Below are 13810 nucleotides of genomic sequence, written 5' to 3' on the forward strand. Positions count from 1 at the left end.
CTTCTGGATAGCACAGTAACCCCCAGCACATAATTACACACCTTAGGGACAATTTCATGACTATTTCCAACTGCTAACAAACTCCAAGAACAAACCCCTGCCAGGTTTACCTCCCACAGGCAGCGTAGGGCAGGCAGAGTATAGCACACAGACAGTACTCTGCCTGCCCTATGCTGCCTATGTGTGTCATACTCTGCCTGCCCTATGCTGCCTGTGTGTGCCATACTCTGCCTGCCCTATGCTGCCTGTGTGTGCTATACTCTCCCTGCCTGCGTGTGCCATATTCTGCCTGCCCTATGCTGCCTGTGTGTTCCATACTCTGCCTGCCCTTTGCTGCCTGTGTGTCCTATACTCTCTCAGGCATGTCAAACCAATTTAATTGCTTTTTATGATGAGGTGAAGTAAGAAGCTGGACAGTGGGGTTGCAGTAGATATAATCTATTTGGATTTTGCCAAAGCGTTTGATACCGTTCCCCAAAAATGACTGCTTTCTAAACTAAGGTCTATTGGTCTTAGTGAAGTCGTTTGCACATGGATAGAAAACTGACTACAGGATTTGCTTACAGTAACGGGTATGTATATCACACTGTGTAAAAAGTGGAGTGAAACATTATCAGTGATGTTGCTTTTAGCAGCCAATCAGGTGCTTTGCAGAGGGTGGTTTTGGTCTCCAGTGCTCAAATGGGACATTATTGAATTGAGAGGGTCCAGAGAAGAGCAACTAAGCTGGTAAAGGTTATGGAAAGTCTCAGTTATGAAGAAAGACTGGCCAAGTTGGGTCTGTTTACATTGGAGAAGAGGCGCTTAAGAGGTGACATGATAACTATGTATAAAATATATAAGGGGATCATATAATAACCCCTCTAATGCTTTATTTACCAGTAGGTCCTTCCAACGGACACAAGGGCACCCACTCTGTTTAGAAGAAGGGAGGTTCCGTTTAAATACTCGTAAAGGATTTTCTACTGTGAGAGCTGTGAAGTTGTTTAATTCCTTCCCTGAATCAGTCGTACTGGCTGATACATTATATAGCTTTAAGAATGGGTTGGATTGCTTTTTAGCAATTGAGGAAATACAGGGTTATGGGAGATAGCTCTTAGTACAAGTGGATCCAGGGACTGGTCCGATTGCCATCTTGGAGTCAGGAAGGAATTTTTCCCCTACTGCTGCAAATTAGAGAGGCTTCAGATGGGGTTTTTTGCCTTCCTCTGGATCAACTAGAAGTTAGGCAGGTTATATATAGGCATTATGCTTGAACGTGATGGACGTACGTCTTTTTTCAACCTAATGTTACTATGTTACTTAAAGTGATCTTGTCATAATTTTTATGGTGTAATTTTTATTTCTAAATTATACTGTTTACGTAACAAATAATTCACTCTACCATTTAAAATGTTCTTATTGAACCAACAAATGTATTTTTTGTTGTTGTAATATTGGAGTGTAGGCAGCCATCACAGTGCATAGTGCCTGATTCTGAGCTTTCAGAAGGTGCCAGCACTACAGAGATCTGCTTTCAGGTAACCTATTGTTTCTCCTACTCCGATGTAACTGGTGGAGTCCCAAGCCGGACTTTCTCACTATTGATCGCTATTCTGATATCTACTGGGAGCTGCTATGTTGATTCTTCCCATTCTTTTGCTGATCGGCTCCTGGCAGGGAGAGGGAGGGGGGTGATATCACTCCAACTTGCAGTCACATGGCTGTAGCACCTTGGGAAATAAGGAATATAACTAGCCCCATGTGAAATTTAAAAAATATTAAAAAATCTGTTTGTGTTTTTGAAAAACGGATTTCAATGCAGGATTCTGCCGGAGAAGCTTTATTAACTGCTGCATTCTGAAAAACACATGTTTTCCCATGACAGTATTCCTATGGATGCAGAAAATCCAAGATTTCATTTAAAATAGAACTAAAGTTTAACTGGCATGTTCTGTATGAATCTCTAATTAAGGGACAGATTTATCAGATTTATAAGTGTAAAATTAGGGCTCACTACACAAAAACCTCACCTACTTTTCATTCATTCTTATGGCATTTTTAGAAGTGTATTTATAAAATGGTGTACTCTTTCACCCATTGATAAATACACCTCTAAAAATCCCATTGGAATAAATAGAAAGTAGTGAGTTTTCCGAGGTCTAATTTTACACTTTGATAAATATGCCCCTAAGTGTATAAAATGTTCACAATATAAAAAGGCTGTATATACCTAGTACAGTAAATATTTATATATGACCTTAGTTATATAATAATTTCTAGGTAGACCTTAGCGATGTCCTTTATATGAACTGAGACTGGTAACATCCACAAATAGATATGTATATATAATTTGATGTCAATTGTATGATTAACATAATTAAATCAATATTGCAAACAATGTAGTGCAAAATGTATCTTTTTATTTTTTTTTATGAATTAATAATGCTCATTGCTGTCTCTTTCCTTCACTTATATCTGGTGCCTAACAGTTGTTCTGTTGTATTAGAAAACAAGGGTTATTGACAATCTATTAACATAAAAGTCTCTTAAGCAACAATAATTATTTAAAGAGTGCATAAAAGCCAAGAACTTCCTACCTAGGAAATTGTACAAAATTATTAGAAATGTTCTTTTCCCCCAGTTCTTTAAGGTGCCAATCAAATACATTCAAGTTGTAATAATACGAAAACACAGAACAACTTACGATAGGGGACTTTGTAATACTGTGTTCCTTCATAAAAGGCTTGTCACTATGCTGTACTCACAATATTGCCTTCCATCGCCAATAAAAATATTGCATTCAACTAAGCAATGCTTTGCTGTTAGTGGTAACACAGAGGGAAAATAGCTGCATTTCTTTGCATTAAAAAAACTTCTCATGTCTTATGCTTATGCTTTTAACACAGTGTAAGCTTTACGTACAAAAAGAGACCTCATCTTGAAATAGTGCAATATATTTTTTTAGTTATAAAATAAAAATGTAATATTATTGAATGTAGGCAAACTCTGCAGCATTGCGTGGCACTTGGCTGGGCAAGAACCCCATCAATGTGTTTTTTTGGTAGATAGATTGTACCGCTTCCTGTTGGCTCTCAACCCATGGAGGTGAATCAAGAGGCTCTCTCTTGATATTTTGAACAAGGCTGTGAGCTTTGAATTCACACTGAAGCTTATAAGAGTGGTCACCAGTATTCTTGTCATCTACTGTCGCCACTGAATAAAACTGGTTGTTTGAACAATCTGCAGCTTGAAGGCTTAACACACTTTCTAAATACGCACATTTTGGAGGGCAGAACTGGCCTGCGTCTTTGTTATAAATTCCTTTAAATGGTCTTCCTGCATTGAAATGGTTCATATGCGTTCCTGATGCATAGCAGTGGCCTCTGTGAGAGGAGTGCATATAATGCTTTGGTTTGAAACAAGAAGTTTGTTCACTGAAATCCAATTCAGTTTTAAGATGAAGACTTTCAGAAAAGTCTAATTGTTTTTTCAGTCCATTGTTCTCAGTTAGCCAAGCATGGGTTTGGCACTCAGAATATAGCTCCGGTTGGCCCTCAGAATCAGAGTCATTTTCTGTTTTGATTGGGATGTTCAAAGGTAACCCTGAATCATAAAGTACCTCTGGAGTTACAAAAGGATTTTCCAGTTTGATATGTTCTACAGGATAGGAGTCTAAGGCGTGCTGCTGAAAACCAGAGTATGGCTGGAAGTGTTCTGTGTTGCCACGGTGGTGACGGCCAAGCATGTGAACTCCAGGAGGACTCTGGTCCATATTATAGAAAGGTCTGTTTATCCTATCTGAAAATGATCCAATAAACTGGTGATTTATCCTGGCAGATGGTTTCCCTACCCATGTACCACTTGTGCTGCAGCTATTTTGTGCAGTGGAAATTTGTTTCTGGAAAAAACTGGTTTCTTCCTGTAAAATAGGGTCACATTTGTTTAGCTGAAACTTGACTTTTATATCTTCTTTCTCCTGCTTACCCCAAGGGAGATGATGTTTCAGGAGAGCTGGCATATCATTGACACCTAGTGATGTTTCTCTAGTTCCTTTTAAACCAAGAGCACCACCGTGTTTCTTCATCTCTTCTTCACTAAAAAAAAACCCCACAAGGTTTTTAATAAGCATAGATCATAAGAACATTTATTTTATCTGGTTGCTAAATACAATATATACGAGCAACCAGAGAGGCTTGAATTATAGTCTGTAATACAAATAGGAAAGGGCTTAATATAGCAATATAAATTATTAAAAATATTAACAAAAATGCAGATTTGAAAAAAATGTGATTGTTGGAATTAGTGATTCCAACAACTAGATAGGATTCTGAATTCTGCATAGAGGAGATATTTTATGGACCAGAGCTTTTTAAAAAGCTTTGATAATTTTATGGATAAGCTTCTCCAAACTAATACGTCTCCTATTTTATTTTGTTTTTCAAATCAAGTTTGAAGTATAGAACCTCTTCAATATCCAGCAATTATCATTCTGGTAGCTGAGAGCTGAGCGTATTTTAATACGCGTATTTTAAAACGTTATAGAAAAATATTTTATATGTTTCTGGAAAGATCTGTCATGTAAAGAAACCTTTAAGAACCACAGAAAATAAATCTGTAATAAAAAGGAATCTTGGGCCTCATGTACAGGTAATTTGTCTCACACCTTTGTGCATTTCTCTGCTTTCATATTTGTCTATGAACCCTTATGGGACCCAATTACAGTTTGCAAAATGATTTGCAACATGATGCAATCTTAGTTCTAGCAGATGGATATTCATATCTGTTGAGCTGCACGCAATATAAACATGACCCGTTGGATCACATAATGTTTCTCTTTAAATACTGGATCCGATTGCATAACATGGAAACAATATACAGCTGCATAATGCATGTAATTTTCAACTGAACAGACACACTAAAAGGCCAAACACATTTTTATGAAGCCTTAAGTGAATGGAAGAATAACCAGTATATATTCACTGTCAGTGTGAATCTAACTCCTGACAAAGCAAGAGAAAGAAAGGTAAAAAACTAAGTAAGCTTTATCAGAAAGGTCTATGTAAATACAGCCATAAGCACTCACAGAAATGCTGCACTGACTTCTCTGTCAAAAGATTTGTTGTGTCTGTAATTCATGTGCCAGAGACACGCAGCTCTCTGTTTTCTCCTGCTCCCCCTCCCTCAAGAATACTAAAAACTCACTCCCCTCCCTATGCTGCCTGTGTGTATGGCCGACACAGGCAGCATTCAGTGACACAATGCTGGCACTGCTCCTACAGTCTGCAAAATAACTATATATTAAAAAACTTTTTAATTGCAGTACCACCTCAGTATATGTTCTTTTTGTGCATGGATTATTTGTGGGTTTCTACTGCTCCTACAGTCTGTCTGAGGTGTGAACAGGTGAACAATGTGGGTGATTACAGCCTGAGGTGTGAACACTGCAGGGGATGAACAATGCAGAGATTAAAAGGTGTGAACAACACAGGGGATTACATTTTTAAACAATACAGAGGGTTTACAGCCTGAATCTGAGGTGAGAACCATGCAGGGGGGGCAGTTAATCACAGTACTGATACCATTTAAAGCTTTCAGAGTAAGCCATCAAAGTAGCCAGACAGGTGAGGGGCCACACAGAGGGGGGTCGCGGGCCCGCCAGTTGGACAGCACTAGTCTAACTAACTGAGCATGTTCACTTGGTCTCGGTGCAGGAGTGAGGCATTATGGGAACTTTCTTTACACAGCTCAGTGTTTTTACTTCCTGTTTGAAATATGGGGAGATATGGGGAGACTTAAGGGCACTATTGAGACAATTGAAGGTATGCCTGCAGCTTTGGATTAACTCTTTATTAGCCTTTCCTTCTCCTTTAAGACATAGCACAAGTGTCAACAATATACTAAACTAAAACTTGTTAGGCTATTAACAATAATGAAACCAAAATCATAGTTTTTTTTATAGGTGCACAGTTCTCTTCAGATTATATTTTATGGCTTTTACCTTTGTTGAGGAACCACAATATAGTCTGAGCACCCATTTCTGTATCGTAGTGGTGTGTTTGCCTCTACCCATAGCCACTGGTCTTCATTTGTTCGAACTTTGAACAATGAAATTCCATTATCACCAGAATTCATTACTGTTAGAGGGGAAACAACATCAACATGTGGTCAGACAGAAGCAATACATAATATTAAGATCTTGGACATCTAATACACTATATAATTCAAACACAACATAAGTTGTCTCATGCAAGCGTTTTGCTTATTAGCCACCTTGAATTAATAAAAATAGCTATTTTTTCACCACCTGCCGAGACCCTCTCTGTGACAAAGCCTATATTAAAGTTAGAATTTAAATAATTAAGCAAAGTATAAAGAGTAAATAAAACCATCTTATTTACTCTCAATAGATTTTTAGCATTGCTTATTCTGTAGCCTTATATTCACTAAAGAAATGTTATTAAATAATTGCTGTACTATTACAGTTACAGATTTCATAGAATTTAGGTTACACAGCCATGCAAATTGAAGTATATATCATGTTTAAATTCTGGGGTTTTTAGCTTTTATACTCACTGAATGATTTATAATCAGTATTCTTAAAACAAAAAACCAATTGGAAATAAACATTATTTAGTCTTGGGCTTTTTTGGATAACGTAGTGGAATTCTGGCAAGTGAAGAAGCAGATATATTAAATAAACATATGACAAGAACAGGAACAGTTCCTCTATGTGTCAACATTAGGGTTGTTTATGATATTTCTGAGCCAACCTCATGTATTCTCTTAGGTGATTTGGTCTGAATGAAATGTGAGCTAATTGCTTTGCTTGAAAGAAAACACATCAGAGACAGGAAATATAATGTAATGTTGCAAAATGGCTTCTTATACATTAAACTGCACAAAATAAATATAAAAACTCTCAACCCTAACAATACTTTTTTTTCAGACCTACATCACTCATGTATATCATATGTACAAAATAGAATTTTATAATACATAAGCCAAGATCTCCAAGCTACAAGCAAACAGTTAGTAGCATCTTTTCCTTATTTACAATATAAAGATTATTTGTATTGCATTAATAATTAGTTAGAACTAATATAAAATGTCTGCAAATAATTGCTGGAGATCTGTGTGTAAAAACCCGTTTCAGCCAGATGTCACCAAATCTGAGTTGTGACCATAACGGGGTATACTAATAAATAGTGTGTTAACAGCATGCATCATGATTGCAGAAATGATCCAATACAAATGGCTAATTGTGCTATTTTTTAATGTTACACTAATGTTACAAATTCCAAAATTATTTGCATAAATTCAGGTGGCAAAGTTATATTGGCATGAAAAATGGTATAATGGGCATAAGAGTGGCTCAGGGTTTCCTCCCATATTTCGAAAACATACATGCAGGTTTATTTCTCCTGATAAAACAAACCCTAAGGCTTGCAAGATGTCTGACTATGATACTGAACCTAGATAGAGGCAGCAACTTAACTGAACATCAATTTCTTTCATTGTTTTTGTATCTATGGTTATGCTATATAAATATGTGTTTACTGTGATAACCAGCAGGGATACGTACATTTGATCTGATTTTCTGGACCATGTAAAATGTTAGGGAAGTAGGTCCCCTGGTGACTGTTTCTTCCAGCATGCTCTACTTCACATGTACCTGGGAAAGGTTTTGCTCTGCAAGAAAGAAGATTAAGACCTATGTGACATCTGGTAAAAGGTATACAGGCATGGGACCCGTTATCCAGAATGCTTGGGACCTGGGGTTTTCCGGATAAGGGGTCTTTTCATAATTCGGATCTCCAACCTTAAGTTTACTATAAAAAATTATTTAAACAGTAATTAAACCCAATAGGATTGTTTTGGCTCCAATAAGGATTCAAAATATCTTAGTTGGGATCTTAGTTAGGATCAAGTACTGTTTTATTATTACAGAGAAAAAGGAAACCATTTTTAAAAAGGTGAATTATTTGATTACAATGAAGTTTATAGGAGATGGCCTTTCCGTAATTCGGAACTTTCTGGATAATGGCTTTCCGGATAAGGGGTCCGATACCTGTATATACAAGACTGTAAGAGCAAACAAGGATATAAAGCAATCAGACTGAAAATTATAGACTAAATAACAAATACATTAAAAAAGGGTGTTGAATTTTGAACAAATAAGCTCAAAATAATTTTTTAAGGATTTGATATGAAACTGACTTGATTTAGTACTTTTTAATAGTTGGGAGATAGATAACTGCAGATCCCAGATATGTGTGTCATTGTCTCTACTCTATCCTCACACAGAATAAACTCTATTTCCAGGCTGGTGGTTGTTGCCATAGCCATGGTTGTATAATTGCTGAGGCTTTGAACCCTACTATATACACACACTTCCTTAGCATTTAACTAAGTTTTCGATTTTTCTTAAAAACGTCTGCTGGTGCTATTTTTTTTAGTGATAACCCTAGCTCTGTGACATCTGATTCTTTCTAGAGAAAGAGCACAAGGCACATACATTATTTTATTTTTTCTATGTGTTACTTACTTGGTTTCATTTTTTGCTATGCCCAAAGGCTTAATGTCTCTGTATGTACACTGCTGGTTTCATCCCAAACTTACCATCTGTCAAAACTTGCTCTGTTGAGGCAAGTACATCTTAACCAGTGCTAAATGGCTGGGGATGGGAGTGGGCTCGGGATTTACATGGGTGAGGGGGAGGAGGAGATTATGAGTCTAGAGGGCATTAGTCACAAGGAGAATGCATGCTGAAATGAACTCTTGTGCTGCTTCAACTTGAGATAGGAATATGTTTCATTTTTTGAGAGGTAAGTAGTTTTACACTTCTAGAGAAAACAATTAAACCTATTCTTGTTCACCTACAAGCAACACTACTAATTGTCAAATGTGACATTAACCTTAGTTTTGGCTTAATGTGCACAGTATCCTGTGAGGGAGCAAACCAGCTGTTTACCTTTAACTGGCGCTTCCTAAGATGCCTTCTCATTTAAAATTGGACATTGCATAAAACTGCTGACTTGTTTAGCAGGGGATGATGAATTTGTTTACTGTGTATCCCTTAAAATACAAATAACACCCCAATGTAAATAATATGCTTCTGTTTAATCAAATACTGCAACAGTGGTTCATAGCTAAAAGAAATGGAAGCTATAGCTATAATAGTATAATAATATAATAGCTCTTAGCTATTTCTAAACAATTACATCCTAGCATCTGAAGTCATTGCACTGATTAAAGGAAACCTGAGGAATCAGAGCTATAACAAAAGAGACAACACCAGACCCGCTAACGGTTTGGTGAAAGCCTACAGTCATGCACATTTTATGTGCACAAAACAGTGGTTACCAATGGTTACCGACAAACCGTAAAGTATTCCATAGAAAGATGATTTACGTGTTTTCTGAGTTGGAAGTTGCACTGGGTTTTTTCTGTGTCCTCAAGAGCACGCTTTTTATTTTAATCTCGTTGACAGGGGGAAGCAGAAGTGGCACTGCTACACAGAACAACGCCATCTGCGGCGGATGAATTGCTCCTGAAGATGCTTTTTTCGTCTGACCAAAGAGGAACTTCAGTTTGCCCTCAAACTGCATTGTCTGTAGCATGCACAAGAGAAAGGTGGTATCACATGACTGAGTAACCAGATAAAAGAACTTTTTTTATCACTAGGTTTTCAAGGATTTGACTTCTGCTTTCAGATCAGAAGCTCTCAAACTATTGTCCTGAATGTCTGTGCTAGTTCCTATGTATTACAAAGCAATTATACACAGGCTTGGAGTCGCTGTGAAATTCTGCATTTTTTTTTCATGAAACTGCTGTGACAAAAAAAAACGGCATTCACTTTAATGTATTTGAAATGAGAAAAAAGTTGTGCGCATAGAAAAAAGTTGCGTCAAGAATGTGGCAGTCGTGTAAAAAAAGTCACATGTGTAACAAAAGTCACGAAGGAGATGCATTTCGTGAATTTTTGCCGTTTCACAATTTTTCAGCAGTTTCACTTATTTTTCTGCGAAACTGAACAGATTCACTTTTCGCTAATGGGAAGTGCTTTCTATTGATAAGGAATAAAACACAAGGGGAATGCATGAATGGTACTGGAAAACTAACTCTTTTACAGTTGTGACTATTAGGATAAATTATAGCTACATGTATTATATATGTATTATAGCAGCATTACACCAATAAAAGCTAATTGGTTTCTATGGACTACTAATTTTGTGTAAACTTTATTCCTGTTACATATGACCCCCTGCAATAATGACACAAATGACAGTAATCAATCAAGTATAAATCAGCCATGCAACACATTTTATAGTGTTTTTTTTCTTTAATACAATCAGACTTTGCTATATGATCTTCTACCCTACCACAACATAACCTATAAGAACCAGATCATAACTTTATTGTCAATTTATATAGGAGCCTACAAAAAAAATCACAGTTTAATTTTTGTCAGCTTCCTATAAATTATCATGCTAAATTGCTAGAACATGCTGCATATCTGGTTAGTTATTAACTCAAATGAGCTGTTGCTTGAACCGTACTTTTCTGAATTAAAAGTTGTGTTCGCCAAATGATATTTCACTCTCTGTATTGTGAATTGGTTTAAAAGCTCAGCTGATTGACAGCAGTCCAGATCAGGCTTAGCATATGCTGGGCCTTAGAATAAAGCATGGTAAAAAAAAAAAAGGATGGCGACCTAATGGGAGCATCTTTTACAGTATGGATCTTTACTGATATAAAGCTGCAGTAAAACACAAGAGGGCTGATTCACTAAAGTGCGTTAAAATGAGCGCTATTTATAGCATGCGTTAAAAATTTTATTGGATTTTACGCGGATATTTGCGTTAATTTAGACGCGATGCTGTTTGCGTTATTTAAGTCACAAAGACTATTTTCGCGCGGTATTTGACGCAACGTGCGCTAATTAACGCAGCACGCTACTTGTTGCGCACGCTAATTAACGCACGTGCACTACTTTTCGCGCGCACGCCATATTAGCCATACACACCATTACGTTCGTAAAACTACTTTTTTTGAAAATGACCATTTCCCTGCAAACTGGATGCTATATCACTCTAGGGCCAACACATAGTTGAATATATCACACTGCAAAGTCCATATTGTGTTGCCAAAAGCTCATGAACTGTACTTTTCTATAATTACCGCCTGCCCCAAGTAGGTGTTAATTTTCACATAGACTAATGCGATATTTAGCGCGTCTAAGCATTTGTGAATCATACGTTAGTATTATTTCTGCGTGCTAATTACGCAATGCGGTAAAACTAACGCATGTGGTTGCGCGCTATTTAACACACGCAATATGCAACTTAACGCATGTGATAATACTTTAGCGAATTGTGTGTTTTTTTGCGCGTCAATTTTAACGCAAAAAAGCATGCAATAAGCATTATCGCACTTTAGTGAATCAACCCTATGGTATAACATGTCTAGCCTAAATCTTTGTTGTGCAATAGTTCTTGTTGCATGTATAGTACTGTAATTGCTTTACATTGCCAGGAGGTGGGGATGTTGCATTCTGCAATTAAAATATTCTCACTGTGAGAACCACTAAACCATACAGTATTTCAAAACTGTACTGAGTTTGGCGTGGAGAAGTTTTCAAACATTTAATGTTTGGCAAATGTAATAAACACATTTCAGATTCATTGGTTCATTAAATATCATGTTTTGTTTAGATATTTATGAACCAAAGTTACCATGATGCTTACCCTTTACATATATTGCAGTGTAATTTATGTGTTTGTATAAGTTGCAGAAGCAGCAGCATGTAGACCACTTTATAAGGTCGCCTTAAGTGACAAAACTGAATCAATGCAGTCATAATACAAATATCTATTCACCACCCTGAGTCTGATTTAATTTTTTGCAGCAAAAAAATCTTGATCACTTTTTTTCAATCTTTTTTTTAAGTTGATCATGTGTTTTTAAAGTAAATCATAAACCATAAAAAGCTTGTCACCTAAATCCTGCTAAGATACAGGTTTTAGCACCGGGAGGAAAACAGTTTTTTTCACTGTAATTGATCAGTCTGTCTATTAATAATATTATTTATACCTATTTGTTTTGAGCTTTAAAGGGGCACAATCTCTGACTTTTATTTAGATCTCTATTAGAAGATATGTATTAGGACCATGTAAAAGTCCATATGAAATACAAATTATACATATTTTATCTATCATCTATATATCTATCAATCTTTTTGTCTATCATCTATCTATCTATCTATCTATCTATCTATCTATCTATCTATCATCTGTCTATCTGTTTATTTATGTTCATTTATAAGATGGTGCAGTTAGCAGCCCCTTCTTTAATAGGTACAAAAAAAATAACAGGTTTCAGACTATTGCTGAAGCTCTTACTCACTAGAAACCCTGAAGTGCTATCCAACAAGCAGCGGACACGACAGATGAAACATCGGTTTAGAAATGATGAATATGCTGAGGGGCTAGAATCTGACTCTTCTGCTTCAAAAAGTTTGTTGAGGAATGCATCTTCACCTGCATAAATAAACACAAAATGTCAGTGAGAGAGATAAAGCCAGTCAAGGTCCTACAAGGCTTTACTCTGTATCATTAGGTACATTTCTACTCTAAAAATGAACTTTCCACACAGAGACAAATCCAAGTATGTAAGTATGTGTAACCCCTTTTTGGCTGCAATACAGACAGTTCCAGCTAATGATAGGTTAGGCTAGAGCTTGGGGTACACTAGACTCTAACACACAGGATGGGCCTTTGCTATGGGAAAGGATTATTGATAAACTACACCTCAAATTTCAGATGTAATAGTGATGTAAAAGAAGGATGCCAGAAGTTCTTTTGCAGCAAACTCAAACAGTACTGGTTTACTGGCCAAGACAATCAAGGCAATGCAGGGTTATCAATACTCACAAATGCAGATGAAATGGCAAGTATACAGATACACAAGATGCAGCGCTATGGAGAACCAGCCAGACCAGATCCCCTAAAGCAGATGTGAATCTGGGAAAAGATTATAGGGTTGATTCACTAAAGTGCGATAAGCGTTATCACATCCTTTTTTGCGTTAAAATTGATGCGAAAAAAACCGTGCGATCCGCTAAAGTATTATCGCATGCGTTAAGTCACATAGTGATGTGGCCTCGCTTTTTTCGTGAAAGGGCCACTTTAGAGGGCTTAAGTGAGGATGAAGTGGTCAGGCGCTACAGGCTCAATAGGGCGGCAATATCAAATCAAGCCTGTATGAGCTGCTTGCGCCTTCCCTGCAGCCACTGAAGCCGTGCCGTTCCTGGAATCGTGAAACTGCTGTGCTCCCTGCACTTTTTGGCCACTGGCAGTTTCCAGAGGGTTGGAGCAGGTTTACGGGGGGGTGTCACAGCCCACCTTTTCACGGTGCCTTGGCCAGGTCCTGGACGCCATACGCTAGGTGTCTGAGAATTTCATCTTGTTCCCCAAAAATCGGAACGAGTGGAACGCTGTGAAAAGGCAGTTTTATGGGGTAAGTGGCATCCCCAATGTGTTGGGTGTAATTGATTGCACCCATGTCGCGTTAAACCCCCCCAAGACAGGGAGCACATTTTCCTCACATTTTAGAGCGCGGTCTGTGATTAAGCGGACATTTGGGGTCCTTAAAAGCCGCTTCCGCGGCCTGAATAAGCAGCCTAATGTACACGCAGCCAAAATTGTGGCTGCATGTGCTGTACTGCACAATCTGGCAAACCGGCATGGCTTACCAGGCGATGTGGCTGAGGATCTGGATGACCCCATACATCCCCAAAATCCTGTCCGAGGTGTGGATGCCAGAGGGA

The 13810-nt window shown here is 37.5% G+C and overlaps 1 protein-coding gene across 4 annotated transcripts in view; it reads right to left on the bottom strand.

Annotated features, from left to right (window-relative positions):
- Positions 1 to 2382: 2382 nt before the first annotated feature.
- The window catches only part of ahrr (aryl-hydrocarbon receptor repressor), a 191266-nt gene continuing 179838 nt past the window's right edge, over positions 2383 to 13810 (bottom strand). For all 4 annotated transcript variants that reach the window (XM_031904457.1, XM_031904456.1, XM_018094922.2 and 1 more), the window contains 5 exons: positions 12388 to 12521; positions 9394 to 9593; positions 7565 to 7671; positions 5981 to 6116; positions 2383 to 4076 (listed from right to left, as the gene is read on the bottom strand). In XM_031904457.1, the coding sequence (XP_031760317.1) occupies positions 2969 to 4076; positions 5981 to 6116; positions 7565 to 7671; positions 9394 to 9593; positions 12388 to 12521 (1685 nt within the window). In that variant the 3' untranslated portion in view covers positions 2383 to 2968. The remainder of the gene's footprint in view (positions 4077 to 5980; positions 6117 to 7564; positions 7672 to 9393; positions 9594 to 12387; positions 12522 to 13810) is intronic.

The sequence above is a fragment of the Xenopus tropicalis genome, chromosome 6 (assembly GCF_000004195.4).
Source record: "Xenopus tropicalis strain Nigerian chromosome 6, UCB_Xtro_10.0, whole genome shotgun sequence".
Taxonomy (NCBI): Eukaryota; Metazoa; Chordata; class Amphibia; order Anura; family Pipidae; genus Xenopus; species Xenopus tropicalis.